Source organism: Chelmon rostratus, chromosome 3 (genome assembly GCF_017976325.1).
Source record: "Chelmon rostratus isolate fCheRos1 chromosome 3, fCheRos1.pri, whole genome shotgun sequence".
Taxonomy (NCBI): Eukaryota; Metazoa; Chordata; class Actinopteri; order Chaetodontiformes; family Chaetodontidae; genus Chelmon; species Chelmon rostratus.
The window spans coordinates 3,750,190-3,775,077 of NC_055660.1; the positions used below are offsets into that span (position 1 = coordinate 3,750,190).

At 42.2% G+C, this 24,888-nt stretch overlaps 1 protein-coding gene across 1 annotated transcript; it reads left to right on the forward strand.

Moving 5' to 3' along the window:
* Positions 1–2,484, forward strand: lsm6 (LSM6 homolog, U6 small nuclear RNA and mRNA degradation associated). Its single transcript, XM_041933904.1, has 4 exons — positions 1–54; positions 498–603; positions 691–804; positions 2,302–2,484. Exons 2-4 carry the CDS (start codon positions 510–512, stop codon positions 2,334–2,336), a joined length of 243 nt encoding a protein of 80 aa, XP_041789838.1. The 5' UTR covers positions 1–54; positions 498–509; the 3' UTR covers positions 2,337–2,484.
* The last annotated feature ends 22,404 nt before the right edge of the window (positions 2,485–24,888 follow it).

Below are 24,888 nucleotides of genomic sequence, written 5' to 3' on the forward strand. Positions count from 1 at the left end.
GATTGGTCAATCTGCGGTCCATGCCTAATACGATCGTCTGGACGACGTCCACGGGTAAGTGAAATGCTACAAACATGTAGCCACTGATAACAAATATAAAACGCAAAGTTGCGCATGTACAGTGCAGTCTACTTCGATTCTAACAAATGTGTACAATGTACTCACGAGGACAGCGACCCTGCCACACCTCTCAGTGCCAGCATATTCATCGAAGACTTGGCAGCTAGCCGGCTAGCCACACTAATTAGCTTGCGGCTAACGCTACTTGTCCACACGGTGTTAAGATACGCTAGTATTTGGTCAAATTATCAACGTTACTACGTGTTGCTGCACACAATACTTATTGTAAAGAAACTCCTACCGTTAGACTACGAGTAAACGCTATTAAGCACGAGTTTGCTAGCTGATATTATGCTAGCTGGCGAATGTGATGCTAATGTGGCTAGTTGGGGTAAACTGCGAGCACGATATGTATTGTTTATCTTCAACCCTTTCAGATCACAGTCAAGATGAGTCTGAGAAAACAAACCCCCAGCGACTTTCTGAAGCAGATTATCGGGAGACCTGTGGTCGTCAAACTGAACTCCGGTGTGGATTACAGAGGTAATGCAAGTGGCATATTTCCCTGTTTACTTTACGTGATTTGAAAATGTATGATCTGTTACATGTATATTTGTGGTCTATCCACAGGTGTCCTGGCCTGCCTGGATGGTTACATGAACATTGCCATTGAGCAGACTGAAGAGTATGTCAATGGGCAGCTCAAGAACAAGTACGGAGATGCTTTTCTCAGAGGGAACAATGGTAAGAGTCCCAATTTAGAAATATATTTCAAATTTTGGCACCTCCAGACTTGAGGTGGGACACGGCTCGGTACATGTGTCCAAAAAGTTAGTCACACACAACCCGAGATGAGTGACTCTTGTTATGGTAGTGTTCTGAATAGGTTTAGAAGTAATCAGGTTATTCGGGAGGTTTTGTTGTGTACAACAGAACAGGAGGGAAAGTTACCTGCAATATTGTGTCGGCTTGCAGAAACGGGACAATCATATCATATCATCCAAGTGTAACGGTTGAATATTACCTGGCTTTTTACTCAGTCTACAAACAACATTCTACTAAATTAAGAACACCTATTATTTGATCTTTTATTTCTCTTACTACAAAGAGGCCCAAAACATTGATGCACATGTGGGGATAAAGCTATTCCATGAAGTGTGTTAGATAGAAATGAAAAAAAAAAAAAAAAAATCAATCATCAGACATACACTAACGGTGTATATAATGTTCCCTGAGAGTCTGAACTATCCCTTCAAGTTTTTTGAAACAGGCTTTGAGAGCAATATTGATTATGTGGGAAGCTTAAAGCATCCAGCATTAGGAGCTCTCCTCCTTGTTTCTTTTTTTTTCTGTTTGTCTACTGTCAATCTTTGATGAATAAAGGAATAAGTGTTTCATAAGTTCACCATAACAGTCAAAACTTTTGCTTTAACAATTTGTGTTTTTAACTTTAGTCCATATCTTCATCTGTCTATCTAGATATTCCTTACACCAGCCGTTTATTGTATTTACTGTGTGATTCCCTCTCGAATGTGAGTCATGCTGGCCAGTGGAGTTGTCGGTGTGATAGAAGGCCCAACAGCCAAAGAGTTGGGGCTATTTTAGTCAAAACCAGCAGGATGATAAAAGTAGATTTACATATAAGTAACAACTGGTTTACCTGGCTGCTTGTCTATACAGTCTGCAGCCTTACACCTCTACCCCGAATGACCCCTGCAAGGCAATTCTTTTTCAGAATGAGATCAGCGTCAGTGGGTCAGTGTTTCCCACAGAGGATTTATTTGTGGTCTACCATGGGAAGCGAAGGGTGGTGACTGCAAACAGCATTGAGCACCAAGAATCAGCTGTAAAGAACATTGTTTTCATAAGCCAACTATTAAATTTCACATGAATGCACCATTGCGGCAGATATTTTTTTTTTTTTTTTGCTGAGGTCTGTTGTATTTAGTAACATCAAATATTTGGGGACTAATCAGACTTTTATTGCTCGTTTCCGTGTTCTGCTTTTTACTCATCACTTGACACCAAATCCCTTCAGTGTTTTATAACTTACATTTTAGGTTTTATATTCTCAGCAATTTTTTACGGAGTTATTGGTCTCAAAGAGCATCCTTTATCTCTGGAATCGCACATAAAAAAACAAGATCAATGTGATTGTGATTGGTCTCAGCATGTTCTTATGTTGCTCATTAAAACTACAGATTTTCATGTCTTCTCCTCTTTATTTTCCTCTCTCCACAGTTCTGTACATTAGCACCCAGAAGAGGAAAGTGTAGAGAAGATCATTCTGTTTCATTTTTATTTTCCTATGTTTGACGTGGCAGTGGACAACTGCCTGATGTTTTTTTCTTATGTAAAGTCTGAAGTCCTGAAGAATGATTGTTTTTGTAAAAGTGGAATAAGTAAATAAATCCCCAGTTTTGATTTATGTCTGATTTGGTGAATATTTTTTACATATTTTGGTGTAAACATCACAAGGGAAATAATAGAAACTGTTTCTTTGTCTGTTCTCACTTGTCTATGTAAATGTAGGGTTTGAAGTTACGGTATAACTTCAACAAGCCTAATTTTGAAAAAAGATTAGCCATTCTTGTGAGGAGTTGTAGTTCATATTGTAATATCTTGTGATTTAATTCTTGAATATTTCAGGCTTCTCCACCGCCAGTGGGATTGTAGCAGTGGAATAAAGATGGGCATTTTTTGGCTAAATCACTCACTTAGAGTTTATCCCTGGAGCAAGCGAATCTACCACAGTTTTACCACTAGGCTTAAAAAGGATTAGAACATAATTTTGTAATTTGTCAGTACTAATGTGCTAATTTTGTAATTGATCTTGATACGACTTGCCTGCAGAAACCCATTACTGAATGGCCTGTGTACAAATGTACTCATCATTCTGCATTTAAGTTCCAAGTAATCTGAAGAACGGCTGTTTGTATAGTTCAAAATAAAACTATTCAAGTAATGTTTCACATAAAAACAACAATTTCTGGTTGAATTGTCTAGTTTCAAATATCTTTAACTTCTCTTTAGCTTGCTTATTCTCTGTTGAACATGAGTAGTGTTACCTAAAGTATTTATGCCGCTTTACATAATGACTCCATGGATAACTTTGCACTGATGGAGTGTTTCCTTCAGCAGTAATGTACCAGCATCTGAACTTTGCTGGCATCCAGTGGAGTAAATCATGGAAGCTAAGACTGCATAATGGAGCACCCATGCATACAAAAGTAACTTGTTGCTTGTTTTAATGCAGTCGTATGGAGCAATTCAGTATGTACCTGTGCACGAATATTCAGGCCATTTAGATATCCATTACTGAATGACAGAAAAAGAATGTGACTGCAGGACCAGTCTATAAATGGTGCCACCTGCAGGCTACGTCAGGCTGTATTAACATGTAAACAGATCTGTCAGATCGACCCCCCGCTGCCCTCTGCAGCAGACTTCCATGTTTTAATGCTTTTAAATGTCTCAGAACACAGCTTACCTTTTGTCGTCTGTGACTGCACATAGATGCTCTTTGTTCACATGTCGGGTTTGGATCGCCTCTGCTGTCTCCACAGACTGCTGCCCTGTGAAAACCAACGCAGCAGCATATGCAAGGAATTGGAAGTTTATTCCATTTCAGTGTGGCCTGTGGTAATTTAGCAAATGAGTTCAAAAGTGGCATCACCTCATTACGCTAAGATAAGAACGCAATAAATATATGATTCATTAGGCTCTTAATGAGAATGCTGTAGTGAGGAGGGGAATTCTTTTCCTTCCAAGGGTGGATTTTTGAGAGCCTTGTTTTCCAACCTGTACATGCGCACTCTGGCCCCTGGAAGGAGACAAAAGGCTGCCAAGGTCAGGCCCGACTTGAGAATGAAGGACGCGTTATTGATCAAACTCTGCCGAGCTGCAGCTGTGGAGAGGGAATGTTGGGGGGGATTGAGCTGCAACACAGACACACACACGCACAGGCTGACATAGGCACTGAGTGATGTGTACACAGAAACGCATTGTACACAGTGCAACACACAAAGAATCATTATGGCACCTAGTGAGGGTTAGTACAGGCAAATATTTACCTACTGGAATCATAACTGAGCCGCTGGCTGTGTGGCCTCACAGGGAACCCAATTAATACCATTCACACAAATGACCTATGCGCTTAAAGAAAAAAAAAAAAACCCAAAAAACGCTGAACTGATGCAGTCGCATTCATTGTCCATGTCCTTGTCAACATCAGGAGTATTGATTTTAGCCTCACAAACCCACATTTTTCCTACTGGATCACTGTGTTAATGATAACAATGAACAAGGAAAAGGAACCCTCTTTTTATTTCATGTAGTTTGCTTCATGGTGCCTTTTCTCCTCCTGTGGCGTAGTTTGTTTAGGGCACCGGCCCCCACCCCCGCCTGTCACCCCATCAAAGCAGACCGGCTCAGGGGCTGGCGGAGGATGCTGCAGTGGCTCAGCGTTGACGTATGGAGGTGAGTGATGGAGGGGAGAGGACAAAGGAGGATAGAATAGGTGACAGCCTTGTTATGTAGGAGAAAAGGCAACGGGGAGACTCAAGTCTTACAGCACCACCAGCTGCCAGAGCTACAAAACTACAGTGGAGCACCAGGAGGGAGGGAGGGAAAGTGGAGTATGACTTTGACCCTGACTGATCACTGCAGCATGACTGTCTAGCCTTTTCACAAGGGATCAAAGGCTGACAAGGACAACGTGAAAATCAGTGGGGTTTTTTTTTTTAATGTTTGGATGTACCATGTTCTTATTTGGACAAGGACAAATTTCTGTCTTTTTCTATGCAAAACTATTCAGCGTGGATCTTTTCATATGAATGGTTTTGCCAGAGAGTCTACTACACACCCAGAACATTGAATCATTTTTTTTTTCATCCTGTTGCACACATTCAGCGGCATCAAGGTGAATCACCACATGGCAAACGTATGTATCGTGTGTGTGTGTGTGTGGAGGAAATAATGCGAATGTGTGGAGGTAGATAAAAATATCAAAAACACTTTAAATGCAGCAAAAAAAGCATCAGAAGTTACAGCCTCATAACTCATCATTTGGCTCTGACTTGAGTTATTAAAGCGGAATGAGTGAAACAAAGAATTGCACCCGCCGCCTGTATGTATGGATGTAGCAACATTTCGCTTTTGCATGTGTGGAGGCACCTCCCTCCTCTCGGCGCATTGGGATCCACGCCGTCCTGTGTGAACTTGACCGGCTCTGACCTCCGCCTGACAGCCTGTCATGTGTTTAGGATGTAAATGATGGCGGTGACCTCCCACACTGTGTCTCGGCTCTCACATTCCACCGGCTGGGTCAGAGGTCCTGTTAGGTTAGCGCAGGATAAACAAACACCTTAGAAACAGCGTAACAAAGGCAGACTGATGTCCAAAACAGCTGCTGCCGATTCATAAACTCGACGCTCCTTGTTTGTCTGTTAATCAGCAATGACGATCCCCCTCAAAATACACCAGGCCGAAGTGTGTGTTAGTGCGCGTTACTGGTGTTTGGATCCAGAAGGTTCCCTGCTCCACTTCCTTGTCTTTCAGCAACCTAAATCCAAGTTCAACTTTGATGGTTGTTTTGATCCTAATTGAGTGTGAGGGCCTGTGCGAGCCTGCGCTGCTCTGCAACCCCTAGGCTCTTATTTTAGCCCAGAGGACAGTCAACTCTGGCCGGCAGAAGAAGCTATTCCCAGCATGGACATGGGCTTGTGTGATTCATCTTGTCTGCAAATGGCAGCATGATGCAGATGGTAAGGTTAAGGGAGCATACGTAGGTATCCTTCAGGAGGCCGGAGAGCTGCACCGTTGCACTCGCAGAGCATTCAGGTGTTGCGCAGGCTCTAACGCTATGAACAGCAACAGACCTACAGACAACAGCCAGGAAAAGTCCTGCATGGTACAGTAATGTGGTCCACGTGAGCCCTTGAACCTTGACCCCCAAAAGGCTCTCCAGCTGTCCCACAACAACAGAGTCTATTTTGGAAACACACTTGCTTGGAATCTCTTGCTAGATGATAACCATATTGTATTATTGACTATGACCTGACCCACTTACACCACAATAAGCTGGATGGATGGCTGTGAATACAAAACACATCTACTCAGCTGAACAAAAGCTGCTTTGTTGACTGTATGCTCTGCGTTACCGAGACGTCTTAACGGAGTTTTTCGTACTTGTTGCGACAGAAAGTGGTGAGGCTCCAGGGGTGAGGCCAAGTGTGGCATCCTTCATCAACTTCTGTTTCACAAAATGAAAAAAAACAGCTATTTCTAAATGGGCATAGAGGAATAATACTTTAATACTTAACACTTCGAGCTTTAGACTCGACTCTGCTCTGGTATTTGACTTACTCAACTCTTAAAGCCTAAAAACCTGCTGTTAATTGCTGCTCTGCATGCATGCATCAGCAGATGTATGTGGTCAGAGCTGCTCCTTCGTGTCGCCTGCATGGCTAAACTCTTGTTTAGTCGTTGTCGCTGTCTTTATGGCGTCCCGTTATCTTTGTTATGTACATTTTATCACTTTATAGGTTCGAAAACACCTCGCCACTGGACTGCGGTTGAAAATCAGCCGGCTGGTTAACACTGGAACATTCACAGAAGTGTTGATTAATGCGTGATCATCTGCTGATGGCGATCACGTGATGATCGAGACGCTCCAGAATGACTCCTGAATGGACCTTGAGGTGAGGATGTTTTGCCGACTGCTGGTTCCAAGGTTAAAAATAAAACTCATATTTTGAGCGAACATGGTTGTGAAAGGGCTCGGAAAAAAAAATGGAAATTTTAATAACTACTAATTAACTACAAACAACTGAGCAAACTCCTGCCGTGAGAAGAGCTACTAAACTGACCTTGAGGTGAGGTTCCTTTGTCAAATTCAGGTCTCAGTTTTTGACCTGGTAAACACCCTGAACAATAAGACAGGAATGGCAAGGCCAGGCAGGCAGTGCAGAGGCATAAAGCTTGACTATTTCATTATTTTGCCTATTCACTGAGAAGACTATATGTCAGCTTTATAGAAAACACTCCTAGCACGGCTGTGAAAGCAAAAAAACAAAACAAAATAAAGAAGCCGTAATCATTTGACTAGTCAGTATTCAGAGTTCTGAAAGACTCGCTTGCAATTTGCTTTGGAGAGATTAAAAATCTGATTTGGATTTGTCCCAAAAGACTTAAAAATATCTTAAACTAGTAAGTCAGTTATTTGGAGAACAGGCTTCATAATGTCTTAATGTCCTGAAGTTCAATTCAAAAACTTTCTTAACCTGAAAGACAAATGTACATGTGACAAGTACTCCCATTAAAAAAAGCTTCTGTTAAAATGTAATAATTCTGCTGGAAAATCTACATATACGAAATACCCCGTAGCATAAAATTTAAGCTAAGCTCATTGAATGGCCGTCTTGGGGCCTTATCTGACGAAATAGCATATTTAAAAATGAGGTCATCAGTGCTTGTGAGCAATAATTAGTGAAAATGAAGTAAACAGCCTGTGTCAAAGAGCCATTTTCAATCGCCTTTTTGCTTCAGAATGGCTATTGTTTGTCAGCCAAGTCTCACCACTATGCACATGAGATTTGCATGAAATACAAACTAACCCTGCACTCAGGCAATTAGCCTCCATTACACTGGCGTTCCAATTGCCAATTTGTCTGCCATGCAAGGTAATCCGGAGTGTTGCTGGCAAGCACCCAAAATGGTAATAATGGTATTGCAAGAGTCTTTTGTTGTTGTTTCCTCTCGGACTAACGGCCACAGGCGGCTGGTGTGTCACTGGATGAAATGTTGAGGAAGTGGAAATGTTTGCACGCCCGTCAGGAGTCAAGACATGAACCTTTGCCCTCCAATGCAAATTTTTGGCTGCAGTTTTTTTTAGGATTTGGTCTTCCTCTGTGTTACTGAGTTTTGCTCTTATGTCTTGTGCTGTTATTGTGTTTTTTGGTTTTGTTCTGACTGTAAGAAATAAGCAGTACTTCTCGTTTCCAAGGCTGAAAAACTGGATTAGCTCCTTGCATTGGTTTTTATGAGGAACAAACACAGAAGATGCTATAATCAATATGATAATATATAAATTATAAAAATTATTAACATAATTAGTGGAGTTCCCCTCAGCTCCACATTTCTACTGTTTTGGTTGACTCTCACGGCTCTCATCGGTCTCAGTTAGCGACTAGCTGGTGAACACAGTGGAGCGTTTAGCAGCTAAAACGGCAGATATCCAGAGATGGTTAAGGGCAAAACATGATGAAGAGGAGAGTGAATATTGGACTTTAAGTCACCAGATGGCCAGATACACATCTCCAAATGAACGCTAACGCCGCTCCGCTTAGGTTAAATAAGCTGCTGTCTGTTAACGAGATCGCCCTATCAACTTAAAAGGTGATAATATGTCAGTGTTTTGTTTACAGTCCGTCCAAAATAATCAATCAAAGGTTCATACTGGTTTATTACAACTTGGATCTAACTTTTATAGTTTTGGTTATCATTTCTGTTGGTTAGGATAACACCGTGTTCCCCCAAGTTAATCGCTGAAATCTGGGAACGTAGCATCATTGCTAAACGAGGTTCATTTATATGGAAACTGTTGTACATTCATTACAGATTACTGAGCCACTTGGCTGAAGTCATGCTCACAATGTTCCCGTGCAAAGAGGAATCATTACCGACACTTTGGTTGTGGCTTAATTTCGGGTTAAACTCTTAAAAGTGGTTCAAACCTTCTGGCTTTTCTACACCCTGACTGATGGGCTCGAGTTTTGTGGCCTGTCAGACTTCGCTGTGTGTTCTGATGTCAGCCGTTATGTCTTATTATAACCAATAGAATGATCAGAACTATGGAAATAAGACCCAAGATGCTCTAAACTGGAATTTTCCTTTAATGTTTCTTCTTTGACAGCCTATAATGTAAGTCTGTCACACCGTCCTTTCATTGACAGCCACTCGGCTCTTCCCACGCTGTAGAACTCGCTCCCAGTTGCTTTGTAGATGGGTTGACTGGAAAGCCTTTGTGTGCGTCCACAGTTGTGGCGAGAAGCGCAGCGCTTTGACTCGCTGCACTCCGAGTGGCCGTGATATTGCTCAAGGGTAAAGCCAGACAGAAGAGTTATGACTTCAGCCCATCTCCGGCCATCAGGGAGGTCATAAGGAGGCTACAGTCACACAGACACACACACACACACACACTAAGCTACCTAAGCTATCACAAACACACACATGCACCAATGCGCACACTTGCATACTGGACTTGGGCCAGCAGCAGAGTCAGGGCACTGTCATAAACACAGTTACAGCCTTTTAGTCTTGGGCCTGAGCTCAGCCTCTCTCCTCTCTGTTTATATATATATATATATATATACACACACACACACACACACACACACACACACACAAAGTTTTTGCATTTTCACATCAAGATACGATTTCCCGTACAGCAGGAACAAGAGGCCAATAAATTCAATGTGACACTCCCCAGGTTAGCCACCGGTGCTTTTTACGTGGGCGTGTCACTTTGAGAGTTTTAACGACCGCCATGGTGACTGGAGACAGACGCACACACACACACACCTCCAGCAGAAGGCGCTGGTATGATTGGAGGAGCAGCTTTTATTGTGAATACACACATAAAGGTGAAGCTGGGAGAGGAGACGTCTGATGGACTTTTATGAAGCACCAAAAGTGAAGGGGCACTGCTTTTACCTGTGCATACAAATTGAAACTTAAAACACATGTTTGCATCCCACACACACATACACACACACATATATAGGTTATTATGTAAGAGAAGCTTGTATAACCTTCAGTTCAATGTCTAAGGTGATGTTTTGGATATTTGCATGTTATCTGGGCCGCCACCCGTCCCCTGGCTGCTGTACTGTATTGCTCTAAGATGTGTTTTCTGCCTTTTCAAGACATTTCTAAACCCCTTGTGCCCTCTTGTGGCAGATCTCGGTGGTGATTTCGCTCACAGCGAGCCACCCGGCCCTCTTGTTCCTTATTTTAATTGACCTGGATTTGTTCCTTTGCTTTGCTGTAATGAAAAAGCGAGAGGTGCCTCGAGACTGAAAATCCTGTCAGCTTCGCCCTGCAGCAATTCCCACACCCCAAAACTGGGTCCCCTTTACAAGATCTACTGTTTGAAGCTGAGCAGAAATAAAAAATTTAAAAGACCTGGGTGCTTCAATGCCTCGCAATGAATAATTAAGAAATATGCATTTCCAGATAATGGAGAAGGGAATTTTAATACATTTGGATGTAAATTCATAGAAGAAACACTTTGGCATATATTTGTGTGGGACTTGTACATGACTTTGTCTTGTATTCTTATTTCTCTGTGTAAAGAGACGGTGAAATATTCATCCAGCGTTTCACACTGACTTAGCCTTTATGTTAAACATAGAGAATGAGCAGGATCACTTTTTAAAAAACAGAGACCCGTACAAATGGGACACGCGCTCATTTGGGTCCTGCGCTAAAAGAATATGATACGACCACCAAGCTGATACATATACATATTAATGCCGTCTGCGTCGGCTTCTCAGTGTGCGGCTGCGAGTCTCATATTATCAATACGAGGAAATCAATAATCTACATTATGAACAAGGTCATTCAATCAGAACATGTTGGATTAAACTTTAAGAAGAAATTAAACTTGTTTCAGAAAAAAATCAAACTGTAATTAATGGATTATAAATAATTTCATAGATACAGAGTCCTTCTATGAATATATAAAATACTACATAAATATACAAAATACTGCATATATGTGACATTAAACACAATCATCGCTGCAGTAAAAAGATGAAGCTTCTCTTTTTTAATGACTGAAATCCTGCTGTCCGACTAAAGTTTCTCTTGTTACCTGTGTAAGAATTATGGGGCTAAAAATGTGTAAATCTGAACACTTTAGTCAGTCATAGCCGTCACCACCTCCATCTGACAGAGTTATACCAGACCACATAAAAAGCATATTTGAGGATGAATTCTCCCTCGCTGCTCCTTTGGCTTTTTTCTTCCTGTTGTCATCTCGGCACAGTTATGAATCATAGACCACGGGCCTGTTTGATTTTACTCTTGATGACTCATCAGAGGTTTAGCTCTTCACATTAAAGCCTGGTGACAATTTTATGACCTCCATACTGGGAGAGGAGTGAATAAGTTGTGCCGCGCTACAACAGAAACCTCTCTGTCTTCATAACTCATCTCCTGTGATGGCAGAGCTGGATTGAATCATCTTTGCTTGGGGCTGGTGGCAGAAAGCCTGGTAAGGCTGGGGCTGAGGTGTGTGTGTGTGTGTGTGTGTGTGTGTGCGTGCTATTTGTTGTGTGTTCGAGCGAGCGTTCGTCCTAATTAAGCATCAGCAGCTTCTTGGACCGGGGGGAGGCAAGACTTCACAGCCATTAAATCAGGACAATGCTTTTTGTGTCACTGGCGCTGGCGTGAGTTGCCCTGCTTCCCCTCCCTCTCCTTGCATCTCCTCTCTCTCCTTACCCTCCCACCTCCTCCTCAGCCTCCGTCACTCTCGCAGCTGCCATGCGGCCCAGGGCTCCAAAAATAAATGATGGCTTCCCAAGTGCATGGTCAAGGCCAGGCAAGTTGGCAGGGCCAGGGCTCCTTTGAGAGCTGCGGCAGTGACTTCACGCTGGGATGCCCTCTACTGGAGAACCGTGTGAACTGCAACTACACTTCAGGAGGCACAGACATGCACACGGGGTGGACAAAATAATAGAAATACCGTTGAATGCAATGCAGTCCAATACAACACAAACAACAACTGCTTTACTGTTGAATCTCTGATCTGATCAGTGTCAGCAAAATGTTATTTTTTTAGTAAGCTTATGCAATTTGTGTAATTTTGTTTGCATGTGTGTATTTATATGAGTATGCGTATATAATATGTATGTTGCATGTTACTCTCACTTATTTGCATATGACTGTTTTTTTGCTATGTAAATAAACTACAAACATCAAAAGCTTCACTATGAAGCTTACCTATGTTCATGTTATTGTGTCCACTCAGCTTTACAGCTTTGCAAACTGATACTCAGCCCTTCTTAACATGTCTTTTGGAGATAGACTGCATAATATAAAGGCTTAGACGCCGTGTGTCAGATCCCAGCAGATAAAGAAACAGAGTGTCTTATCTGACCCTTTCCTGTCCAGCTCAGAAGCTGGTTCTTCTGCAGCAATTTTTATCTTGACGAAAGCAAACTGGACGAGCGAAGACTTCGCTTCTCCTCTCTTCATCCAAAGTATCACTGGATGACAGGAGAGAGGAAGCGAGGGCACGGAAAAGTCAAAGTGGGTCAGTGGAGAGTATTCCTAATACAGGCTCAGGCTTAGTCACTCTCAGGAGTACTTAAGGTCAGCAAAGGACCCGTCTGCGTGTGGGAGATAGAGGAAGAGAGAGGACAGCCAAATCATTTGCACAACCGGACACACTCACAACATACGTGGCTCAAGACTAGAGCTGAAATGATTATTCCAACTGCTTTTCTCTCTTTAAATCTACTGGAAATTCATTATTAACAAGACATTTGAAGATATCATTTAATAGATCAAACAACTGACAGATGAATTGAGAAAGCTATCATCACGTTAATCAACAGTGAAAATGATTATTATTGCAGCCTTACATTATGCAACGGCATTTCTACACTGGGGATGCAAAACGAGGTCAACAAAATCACAGGAGCACTTTAAAATATAATAAAACGCAATACAACAACACGAGCTCAAAAGTGTTAAAAAAGTCTTTGCCACAGCCTCAGCATTCTTCTTGCACTGGTGCTGATACTGTACAGGTGTTCATATTATTCTGTCCACACACTGCATCCACGTTCGAGGGCAGCAAACCCATCAGACGCCGCGGCGACAGAACAAGATGACGAGCAGACGAACGCAAACATGAAAATAAAACTATGCAACAGAGAAATGTCACTCTTGTGTCAGAATAAGACAAAAACAAAAACCAGATCATGCACGTCAGCGGGTACACACACGCTCTCATGCAGCCTCATCCGCCCTCCATCAAAACTCAGCACACTGTGGCGGCTGTGCTGTAGAGTGGTTGAAGTGGCTCAGAGGCAAGTCCTTTGGTCTGGTATTAATTTTACATACTCTAAGAAGGCCATATATATCTTTTATCCATTTAATTAGTTCTGCTGTCTCTAAGTTGGTCAGATCTATTTTACACTCGACAGTATATGCTGGTCCAGTCAGTCATGGAATTCATCAAATATATGCATTGCATCTCTGAGGACTATTCAGGCTTTAATACATATTCAATGTGTGAGTTATTGTTGTCAAAGGCAGGCGCACTGAACTGCGGTTCAGAGAATTGAGAGCAATTTAAGTCACATTTCTGTGCAGCCCGTTATTGACTTTGGCATCAAACATTATGAATAATGGCTTTGTCTACTTAAATACAAATAACTGCTCACAGACGCAGACCAGTGCGAACAGCCTAAGGCACTTTAGCTTGAATACTTTCCGCAAAACAATTCAGGACATGTGTTGCTTGTGAAATGCAATCAAAACATGTCAATAGATGATTTATTCATTTTAACAAAATTTATACAAGTTTTATAGATGTTTTCCTTTCGCTGTTTTTTTGTGTGATGCTCCTCTGAACAGGAGAGTGGTGCACCAGTGGGTGGACTGGGCGTCCACTAGGGGTCAGGCTGACACAGAGCATTCAGCGCCTGCTGTGAGAGGTGAAGTGACTCCACACACGTCTGCACGCTGAGAAACACCGTGAGGCCAGATTACTACAGAAAAAACATGCCCATTAGTGACAGGAAATACTGTTCATTTTGATCAAAAAATAGATAATTAACAATAAAAGGCCACCCATTAACATTAGATTCATAAATCTATATATTTTATTTAATGTAGGAACTATTAAAAACTTTAGACATGTTTTGTAGAAATTATTGTTTCATAAAGAGAAATTCTATAAAGGCATGGAGACAAAAGAAATGTTTATGTTCAACATGAATATATTCAAGTTAAATCCCTGCATGACTGATTATGACTGTTTAAATAACACCGTGTTGCTCACCTATAAGCAGATCAGATGCAGATTAAATACAGTCTGTGCATCAGTACTGTGCCATTAGCATTACTATCCAGACATGACCTTAAGCTATATCTTATATCATGTTGCCCAATGTTATTTACAGTATGCTCTCTTTCTAACATCCCCCATGGCTATAATCACATATGCAAACCAAAGTAACACACAAAAAAAACATTATTAGTACAAATATCCTGCAAAATGTCAGTGTTACTGGTAAAAGTTTAGAACGAGCATTTGATTAAAGATAAAACTTACAGGTAAAAGCTGAAATTTTTAATTCAGAGATAAAATTTAAACTCCTGCAGCAATGCCATTTAAAATGTATGTTTTTTTTTAAAATAATATACCTCGTGTGAAATATACCTGTAATTTTAAAACTTAAGTATGAATCCTGTGAATCGATGAGGAACATTTCTACAACTCCACTTCTCCTACAATCAAGTCTGTAAAATTCTGTTGGTAAACTCACTGAGAAGTTCACCACGTCCGAGTCAAATGTGATGTTTGCTGCTTGTTTGAGACAGTATTTAAAATGCTCTCATGTTCCAGACAACAGAGAAAAATCAGTTTTTTTAAAATCTGAGACTGGACAAAAAAACCCCAAAAAGATGCACTGGAGAAAGTTTAGTTTGAGCAGCAACACAGTTCAGATTTCTCAGGGATTTTTTTCATCATGTAAAATGAATTTAGTCAGTCATTATATCACTGATGCAGCTGCCACAACAGGATGTTTTTTATTGGACGCTAATCAAACATAATCAAAAGATAGAACAGGCAAAAAAAATATTAGGTATATGAAGCAGAAGAGTTAATTAAAGAAGTAGAAGCAATTAAGCTTTCAGCACAAAAGAAACTGCATGAATGTCCCACCCTGTTCTGCTTATTTCTTCACGCTCTCACATGTTAGCAAACAAGAATTTGTGCGAGCTTGAAAGTGTTTCCTGTGTTGAAATACGTGTTGTGTATTGCAGGGTGCTAACGCGCAACGTAGTGGAGGGGGGGCAGCTCCAACATGGTGGAGTCTTTAACAAGCTGTCAGGGGCCATAACATTGTTCTCCTGCAACCGCTAACACAGCACGCCGGGCAGCTCCAGGTAGTGACACCCTGAGCGCACCTCTGCGGTTCTCACACACACACACACACACACACACACACACACACACACACAAAACTGTGTCTGTGCAGACTCCTGCTTGCATTCTCACTTCTGGCCCCATACACACCAGAGCGCCTAATAGGTGGCAGTGTTCTTGCTTAATGGAAGTGCAGAAAGAGTTCTGCTGCTGAGGTAGATAGGGCCCTCTGGGCAAAAACACATTAACCTATTTGGAGGGCGTGAATTCTAGATGGTGTTATTAGCAGAGAGTCTGAGCACCTTGAGCTGAGCTGCTCTAATACTCAGTGTGAGTTTGTGTTTGTATGTCAGAGAGAGAGAGGAGGTGAGAGGAAGAGAGAGAATTCTTGTTTCGGTCTCGGACCGGAGTGAAGGCCTCGGCGCGATCCGTCTCCGAGGTGTGAATCAGCAGGTCGGAGCAAAACCCGGACTTTATTAGCCCTTCTGCAGCTACACAACAAGTCAATGTAGCGCTGGGGGTGTGCACTAAAAAAAAGAAAAAAAAACAAAACTGGCCAAAAGAGCCAGCCGCTTGAGTTCTGGAAGAAAAACGGACCAAATCAGAAAGTTTGCAGTCAGCAACGACAGGTTACGTTGTCACGCACGTAAAAAAAAAAGCAATGAAATGACTTCACTGTCGCTGCCACAGCTACGCACTCAGTTTTACACTAAATGCTTTAAAAAAACGGGCCAATTACGCTTATGCCATCCACCAATTCCATCCAATTAGCCAATTAAGGCTAATTACAGTTTTAGCTTTGGCACAAGGGTTCTCATAATTAACCATTTATCAAATCTCCACCCTCTTTCTCCCCACAAGACACCCAGGCAGCAGAGCAGAGGAGGCTGCCTCCTGCTCCACCACAGTCCCAGGTCCACCCTGCCCCGCAGGGGAGTGGAGCCTACCTGGACCTCAGCCTGGATCAACTGATTACCTTGCTAGGGTTGTAAATGTATTTTTATTTAACCTCTTTCAACAGGATGTGTTAATTAAACATAGCGAAATAATTATTTTACACACCCGGGCAGCCTGGCTGCAGAGTGTACAGTATGAGCGGTGAGGTGACCACAGGGTCAGCAGGTTTCTAACCTGTCCCGTTCATCCTCGCGACCACACACACACTCTAACCCCTATTGTACCACTGCATTATCTGCTTTTAGTTAGATTCTCCGGTTTCACAGTGTAAGTGAATTTCGTCGAGTTGTGCATTATTAAAGGGCAGAAATTATTTATCTAATATTCATTATTTATATTTATACAAGGAGCTTGTCCGCAGGGAGCAGGTCTCATTTTCAGCCTCATATTTTGTAAACAGGCAGTCACAGAAGCGACAGTTCCTCTGATTTAAAGAGACAGGCCTGCTTATGGAGAATGATGGCTTCCTTGAATTCAAATGGAAAGGCGATCAATTTTTAATATTTCTTCATGCAGCATTTGCATTGACTCGTTCTCAGACTCTGCTGCCGCTCTGCCTTTCAAACGGACAACGAGGGCCGACAGGTGAGTCTGAGGAACGAGAAACGCCACCTGTGCTGCAGTCACCTGAACGCTGAACGCCGGCTCAGGCCGGAGAAGGATTCACTCAGCGAGAGCTCCCTTTGCTCCACGCTGACCCTTGAAACAACTACTGCTGAGTGATTAAATCAATTCACCCTGATGACAAACAGAACACGTATTCAGAGTTGTTCTTTGCTTTTGCAAAAAAGAGTTGTGGAAAACCACAGGCCACTTTCAGAAGCTCAGAAAGTGTCCACAAATATCCAGAAACCAACAGCCAAAAACTCAAATTCTGCCAAAGTTCTCTGCTGAGAAGTCGCTGGAGGCCTGCGCACGAGAAAAAGCAGCGTTTCGGCTGGTCGGGATCGTAGCATTCAGTATGCATCCTTCCATGTTAACAGAGCAGGCAGACTGAGGGGATGGCGAGGCTAGACAACCAAGTGCGTGTTTGTTAGCCCGAGTGTGTGTGCCCGCACCTCCACACCCGCCGTGTCTGAGTAGCTTAGTACGTACAAAATCGCTTTTCAAAGGGAATAATGTAGAACAACATCATGTCAACTTTAGGATATATTTATATATTTCTTTGGGCCGGCATTAATTTTAAAGCAGCGTTTTAAAGTTGAGGAAAAGGGAATGCCGCGCTCAAACCCGAGACGAAACCCGAGACACGGGGAGCAGTTATGCAAATGAGCGAAATAAATGTCAAAATGGCAGTGAAGAATTGATGAGGACAGAGAGCGCTTGTCTGGGTTGCGAGGGAAGTGGATGACTGAGAGGACAAGTGACGTTCATTTTCAAAGGAAAGTTTCACGCCGCTATCATGGCAGCCATTGTGACTCGGAGATAAATTTTAATGCCCCACTCTGACGATTCTGTGTCACTCTTCCTTTTCCTTTCTGTTTTTTTTTTTTTTTTGGTGGGTGAGTACCCATCGCCATCTCCTCTCCCCGTCTCGCTGCGATGACATCCGAACAGACACATGTGCATGTGGTGCGCCAGGACCCAGAAAGCCTGTGCGCATGGAAAAGAAAGATGGGGGGGGGGGGGGGGTCCACATAAATGATTCATCACAAATGTCTCTAATCCACTACTGCATTGTCAAGGAGATGTTATAAAGCACACATTGTAAATGGATTCTTCCCTCACTGACTTAAGTCATTTCTGCAGAGGGATGGGGGAGTGGAGCCGGGGCGACAGGGGGCATCCTTGTGTGGCACCAGACAAGTACATAGTGTGAGCAGATGAGCAGCACTCTCTGGGACTGCATTACTACCTGTCCCCAGTGCTCCACTGCCTGTGAGCCCGACTCTAATGTACAAGCCGGCCACATTCCCCTTGTCAAGGCCTTGACGTGCACGTCAAAAATTACCCAACCCAAAGTGACAGTCCCCTTTCTTCCCATCCCCCCCCCTCTCTGCAGCCCGGCCCGCTCTCCAAGCCGCTAGAAGAGTGCTTTGAAAGCCAAGACTGCCAATGCCACTCTACGGCGGCAGCCACTTTATTTATTCCTCACCGCAGGCGAGTGGAGGTAAAACAATATGGATGGCACTGTGGAAGCTCATAATATTAGCTTTGGCTGTGGGCACTCGGCCATAAATATCGCACCGCCTCGTGGAGAATATGATTGGAGCCACTTGAAGCATCAGGATTTTGAGCAAAGGTCTGAAAAAAAATTGGGTGAGCGGGGCGTCGCTACCTTTCTTTCATCTCTTATCAAATCACCCTTCAGCCGCTCCGTCCTCCGAGCGCAAAGTGACATAAGTCTCTCATGCTTTTAGTGGCACTTTGAAAAATAAGACCTCAGTGAAGCAAAAATAATCACTCTTTTCAACACTCCACTTCATCTGGCGATGCTCTTCACTCCTCCGTTCCACAGCCCCTTCAATCACATGTGATGATATTAAGTATTACTTATTTATTTCCTGTTGGAGAGGTGCAGAGGTTGAACGGAGAGAGGAAGCGACGGGAAGGCGAGCAGGGAACTCCGTCCCGCCACAAACACACACACACACACGCATGCACGCACACACACGCACACACACACACACACACACAAACACACACACACACAATCTGACACAGTTTGTACACCTCTGATCTCATGACACTGTGTGACTTTTACATTAGTGACGACGTGACATTTTATTTTATCTGACGTTCTTTTTAACCTCATCGTGGTAATTTGCGTGTGTGTGTGTGTGTCAGGAAGAGAGAGAGAGAAAAGGAATGTCATGTTTTGGTGCCTCATGTCTTTTATTACATGTTTCGTTTGAGGACAGATTACTTTTTGATTTATAATGTGGTTAAAAAACAGCAGCTGAGACGTGTATTGACTTGTGTTTTGACACACACACACACACACACACACACACACAGTGTTTCAGAGTACATCCTGCTGAACTTCCCCTTCCCTAAGGACATGTTCGTTAAGATAAGACAGAGACTGGATCAGGGACAGGGGACATGGACACCTCAGCCTGATCCAGAGCCAAAACTGCATTTTTTCTCCGATCAATAATTTTTGCGGCTTTGATCTCGTTTCTTTTCTGCTCTACATGCTATATCTCTATTAAGCACGAAGAAATAGGAGCAAACAGCCTGTTTGTTTTACAACATACCAACATAGAATAAAAGCTGAACTGCTACACATCATACAGGGAAAACAGGTCTGCCACAGTCTTTCTATTACACACATGTTTTTAGATGAATGGGAAAATGATCATTACTGTCACATATTCTTGCACTTATAACTTTTTCTCTTGAAGGACGAAAACTGAAACTTAGTGGTGGGCCACGGGCTAAAAGCAAACACCGATCATATAGTATTATATAGTATTGTGTTGTATTGTTAAGAGGCAAAATGGTACGAGGATCCCAGCTCCCTGGATTGACTGACCTGCTGTGCTCATATTATGAAAAAATAATTAATAATCAGGGATCCTAAATATTTAAGCAGCACATTTAGCTCAGAAAAAAAAAAGTGACTCAGGCAACTTAGGCCCACAGGCCTCACATTTGGCCACCTTTAGAGCCTACAGAACACGTGCTATAAGAGTTATTAAGGTTGCAGTTGCATATAGCTGTCCAAAAATATCTAATAAGATACTGGAAACAGAACCCGGATAAAAACTGGATAATTTAACACAGAGGCAAAAGACAGAAGAGGTTTAATAGGTTATATTAGACTCATAATTGTCTAGAAAATAACTTTTCATCCACAACTCCTTGTTTGCATTATATGCTATTTATAGTCCTTATTATTACTTTTCTTTTTGTTTATATGTTATCTTATGAATGGTAGAAAGGACAACATAATGTGGTGCAAATTACCCAGAGAGCGTGGAGACAGTGTTAAATGTGATTAATTCCCGTTAACACGACGAGTTCACTGCAGGTCAGCTGAATGTGAAAAAATGGAAAAACTGTATTTTCTATGCGGTTACTTAATTGCAGACTCTCTCAAATACGGAGGACGAAGTTTCCAATAATAAATCAATATTAATGTGGGTTTAAAGGATCTCTGTCAGTTTTTAAGACTTCTCTTCTGTCAAGGAAAAATTCTGTTTACAAACTCAACAAAACTAACAAAATGAAAACAAATGTCTCAGAGCTAATTAGTATGAAGCTCGTTAGAGCACCACAGCACCCTGAAGTGCTACCTTTGAATGCATCAGAGGGTTTTTGGATATATAGACAGCACTCTACTTTTTCATGTTGTCTAAACTTGGTGGGGGGAAAATTGAGAGCCACCTTGAATTTACAACGGACAGTTATTTCACTACAACCTGCTGCATCAATCTGACCACCTTCCACACAAGTTTATTGTGTGGGGAACTTTCAAAAAGTAGACGTACCATATTCATAAGCAGCAGTAGTTTGAGCTGAATTTAAAGTGGAAGCAAAGCAGAGAATGAGCATCGGGCCGTCCTCTCTTCCTGCTCTCTTGTATCCACTTCAGGGCACAGACAACACTCACATCTGAGCCGGGTCACTTAGGACCTCTGCCTCATCGCTTTGACTAAGTAACACAATCCTCTGCTCCTCTGTCTTTTCATCCCCACTTTCCCTCCTCTCATCTCGCCCTCCTGCACTCGCATCTGTGTGCATCTGCGTCCCCAACTGCTGCGCAATTAAAGAGAGATGAGCAGTGCTGTTAGTTTATAAAAAAAGGAGTGAAAAAACATAATGTAGTTTGTGTGTCACCGCCAATTTACTGCATGCTGAAACTTTAAAAGAGCCGATGAATAATTCGAGAGGAGTGCAAAGGGGAAGAAGGGTGGCGGTGGCGGTGGGACGGGTGGTAAAAGAAATGGATGCAACGTAGAAAAGAAGACAACAGGAGGGAGGGAGGGGGGAGAAGGTAGAGAAAATGACATTGTTATTCATCCGACTCTTTGTCACAAGTTGAGACTGAAAGACGCAAAACTTCAAGCACACGGCCTCCCGCGGGTGAGATACTGCAGTTCAAACAAAGTAAACAACTGTTTTACTCTGATGCACACTTTAGTCTTGCTGGAGGCTAAGTCGCCTTCCTGCTGCAGCTGGTATCGCGGCACACTTTGCCGGCAGGGGAGAGCGCGAAAATTGTCGCAGGGATCTCGCAGCATTCTCACCAAGTGCGGCACGCAGGAGACTCTGCCTTGTTGTTATTTACATGAAACACACAGGTTGGCTTTCATGTGCAGGGAGCTGCTCCGGAACAAAAGGAGCGTGAACGCAGAATGACAAAGTGGAGATACTCTGAGCTCACACCGAGGATGAGGATGTGCGTTTGGGAAGAACAGGAAGAACAGGGGCATTTGGCAAAAGTTTCCTCTTTTTTCCACCAACTTTAAGGCTGTTACATAAGTCAACACTGGAGCTCTGATGGTTATACATGTACAAAAACATGGATTTTGACAGAAGTTTCCCAAACCGGGTTCTCATTGTATTTTTTCTGACCAATGCTAAATTTGCAAGTGACATTACAGCCAGTGAAATTAATGGTTGCAGTTCGAGAACTCTTTCAAATCGCACTTTCAGTATAAAGATGATTTATTGTTGCCCTGAACTTTGACTAAATACGCTAAAGCTGGCAAATTGTGACTGAAAACAGGGACTGTCTGATCAAAGATTACTGTAAGTACATAAGAAATGTGTCCAGTTATTCAGTAGGGAGCCATGTTTGGATATTTTCAGTGCATTTCAGTGGGAAAGTTGCACATACTGATTGATACTCAAACACACTAAAAACACAAACAAGATCTTAACAGGATACAAAATGTCAGTTTGTAAAATAAAACACAACAGTATTGTCAAAAACACACAAAATAATGACTAAAATGGGTGCAGAAAAAAAAGAGCTAAACTGCCCTGAGCTGCAGCTGTTTAGCGAAACGATGAGGCTTTAATGTTTTACCTGGTCCAAGAGAGAATCCATCCCACAAGAGCACGAATCAAAGCTCCTGCTACAAGAAGAAGATTACACAGAAAACATGTGAGAGTTTGTGCAGCATGCAGGTTGTTTATCTGAATCATATCATCAAGTCTGAAGTCTGGAGGCGTAACCACCACTTATCCCTCTCTCAAATGTTGGATTTACTTAAAAAAAAAGAAGAAAAAGAAACAGAAAGCGTGCCCTCAGCCTTTCTACTGTAGCAATTTAACTTCTAACAGAAAGACGCAGAATGAGTGTGTGTGATCCACAAACAGCAGCAAGACAAACAAGGAAAAAAGCCAGCTTGTTTTAGAGGTGTACAGTCGCTGCTTGTTATAGTGGATGAGGGATTAAACAGATGGATGTGACGGGGGAACGTGAAGAAATGATAGAGAAATGATAAAACATGTGAGGAGCTGCATGTTATCTTCATGCTAATTATAGCTGTAATACAGCAGCCTTAATATACAGTGCAACACACACATGAGGATCTCATACAACAACAGTGCAAAGCATCACTGAAACTGCAAAAACAGACACACAGAAAAGAGAAGAAGGTGACAGAAAACATGCAAAAAACAGGGAAGCTGTTCTTGATCCTTTTGAACTGGAATCATGGCCAGATGTTAAACTCGTCACTGTCAAAAACATGCATCTCCAGATTTGGAAATTTGAATTTTTCAGATAAACTGAAGGATCGCAAAGCTGAGAGCTGATTTTCTCAACTCGTAAAAAGTGTTGGAGATGACAATGTCATAAAAAGCCACATTTGACCCCCGTTACTTAAACATGTACTGACTAACGTTCATTGCTTTCAGCAGCATCTCATGGTCTCAAGTGTCAACATGTGGAACCTCATTCATGAGATAACAAGATGCTGAAAGCTTCAAAAGCAAGTAAGTGAACCTTTAAGGTCAGATGGTTTGTGGCATTTACATGCATGCACTTATAGCGTGTTCAAAATGATGGCAAAAAGGTTTAATGCATGACATTAAATCACTTTTGTTTTAACAAAACCAGATCATCACTGTTGTGTGTGTGCATGTGTGTGTTTATATGCAAACCTGAAATTCCCATCAGTTTATTAATAATTATTCTAGAGATTATATATTTAGTAAGCCTAAAATATTTGTGCTTCGACCACATATGCAACACATACATGCAGGCTTCACACACATGCATCAGCTGAAATTATCCAGACGTTCGATAACAACGTGTGCACAATACCCAATTAAAACAAAATGCTCACAAACAGACAAACGTTACCACACACAACAAACCGGAGCATTGCTTTCTGTTCAAATGTACATACTAAATAAGATATGGGGGAAAATGAACCCATTTCCCCTCCTGTTACTTTTAAATGCAAATTGGGTCCTTCATTAAAATGTGTGGCTAAACTTCATTAGCAGCAGATATTGATTTTCGGGCTGCGACGATCTGATAGGCCCTATAGGCAAGTGAAGGTACAAAGGTTTGTCTAAATGCTAACTGGTAGTATGTGGCTCGGGGCTAGTTGGAGTTCTGGCTCTGAGAGCTATAGAACATCTGGAGAGGTAACATTTACATAAGCTTCTCTTTGTACATGGGAACCTTCATTAACATCACGCTGCTTTGAACTCAGGATGAGATGGTAATACAGACGAAACAGAAGTTAAGGAGAGAGGCGCTGCGTTGGATTGTTGCAGCGATGTGCTGTTTTCTCTGATGCCGTTTCCTGTTTTTGCACAATATTTCAGGAAAAGTGCTGCAGCTTCTGGGTAATCCCACGAGAACAAGAACACAAGCAGAAACATTTCTAGAAATCTCGGTAGCAAGATTTTAAACATTGATTTGATGAGGGTTGAACCAAATCCAACTGCAGTGTCTGACTTTGAGGAGGACGGACATACAGACCCGTCATCTTGACCCAAAGATTAGTTTCCACAAGCGGTGGGCTCATTCAGTCACTTTGCTCAGTGATGATGAGACTAAAAGGCTCCATCGTAATACAATAAATATATAAAAAAAAAATCAAATAAACTGATCAGTTTAATGTTAACTCCAGATTTTTAGTTGAGAAGCATTTCAGAACTCAAGTTATGTGAGAGTTGAATGAATATCCCGCTGAGCGTTCACTGAACTCATCAAATTAGCCTATTAGCTGACACTTTCGACCATACAGTGCAATGTATTGCACTCACCAAAGTCCTGGGATTTTTCTGGTTTGTAAAAACACTTCAAACAAGCCGCTATGCCGACCGTAACGAATATTCACACCCCCTCCAAAACAACCAGAGATAATAAATCCATGTTTAGCTTTAAAACTGTTCACCACATGGCATATAAAGAACTAATCGTGAAACTGTCACTTGTCACAGCAGGACTGCCGAGTAACATCAGGTTGATCAGAGATGTTTATTTAAATCTGTATTAGTTGATTTTTTTTGCCTCTTGGGGGGTCACGACAGGCTGTAAACACACGCTGACATCGTTACAAGTTAAACATACCTTAAAGGTGACGCCGTGAACGTGCTTGACACACGTTAAACAGACATATAACAAAGTTGTGTGTTTGGCCACGTGATGAATCCAAGTCCAGCATTCTCCTTTCAGCTCTGTTTTGGTCTCCACCAACTCCAGAGGGAGGAGCTGTCTCTTTAGCTGCTAAATGTTCTGCCATGTTCTCCAGCTATAGTTGGCTAGGTAGTGAACCCTGAAAACA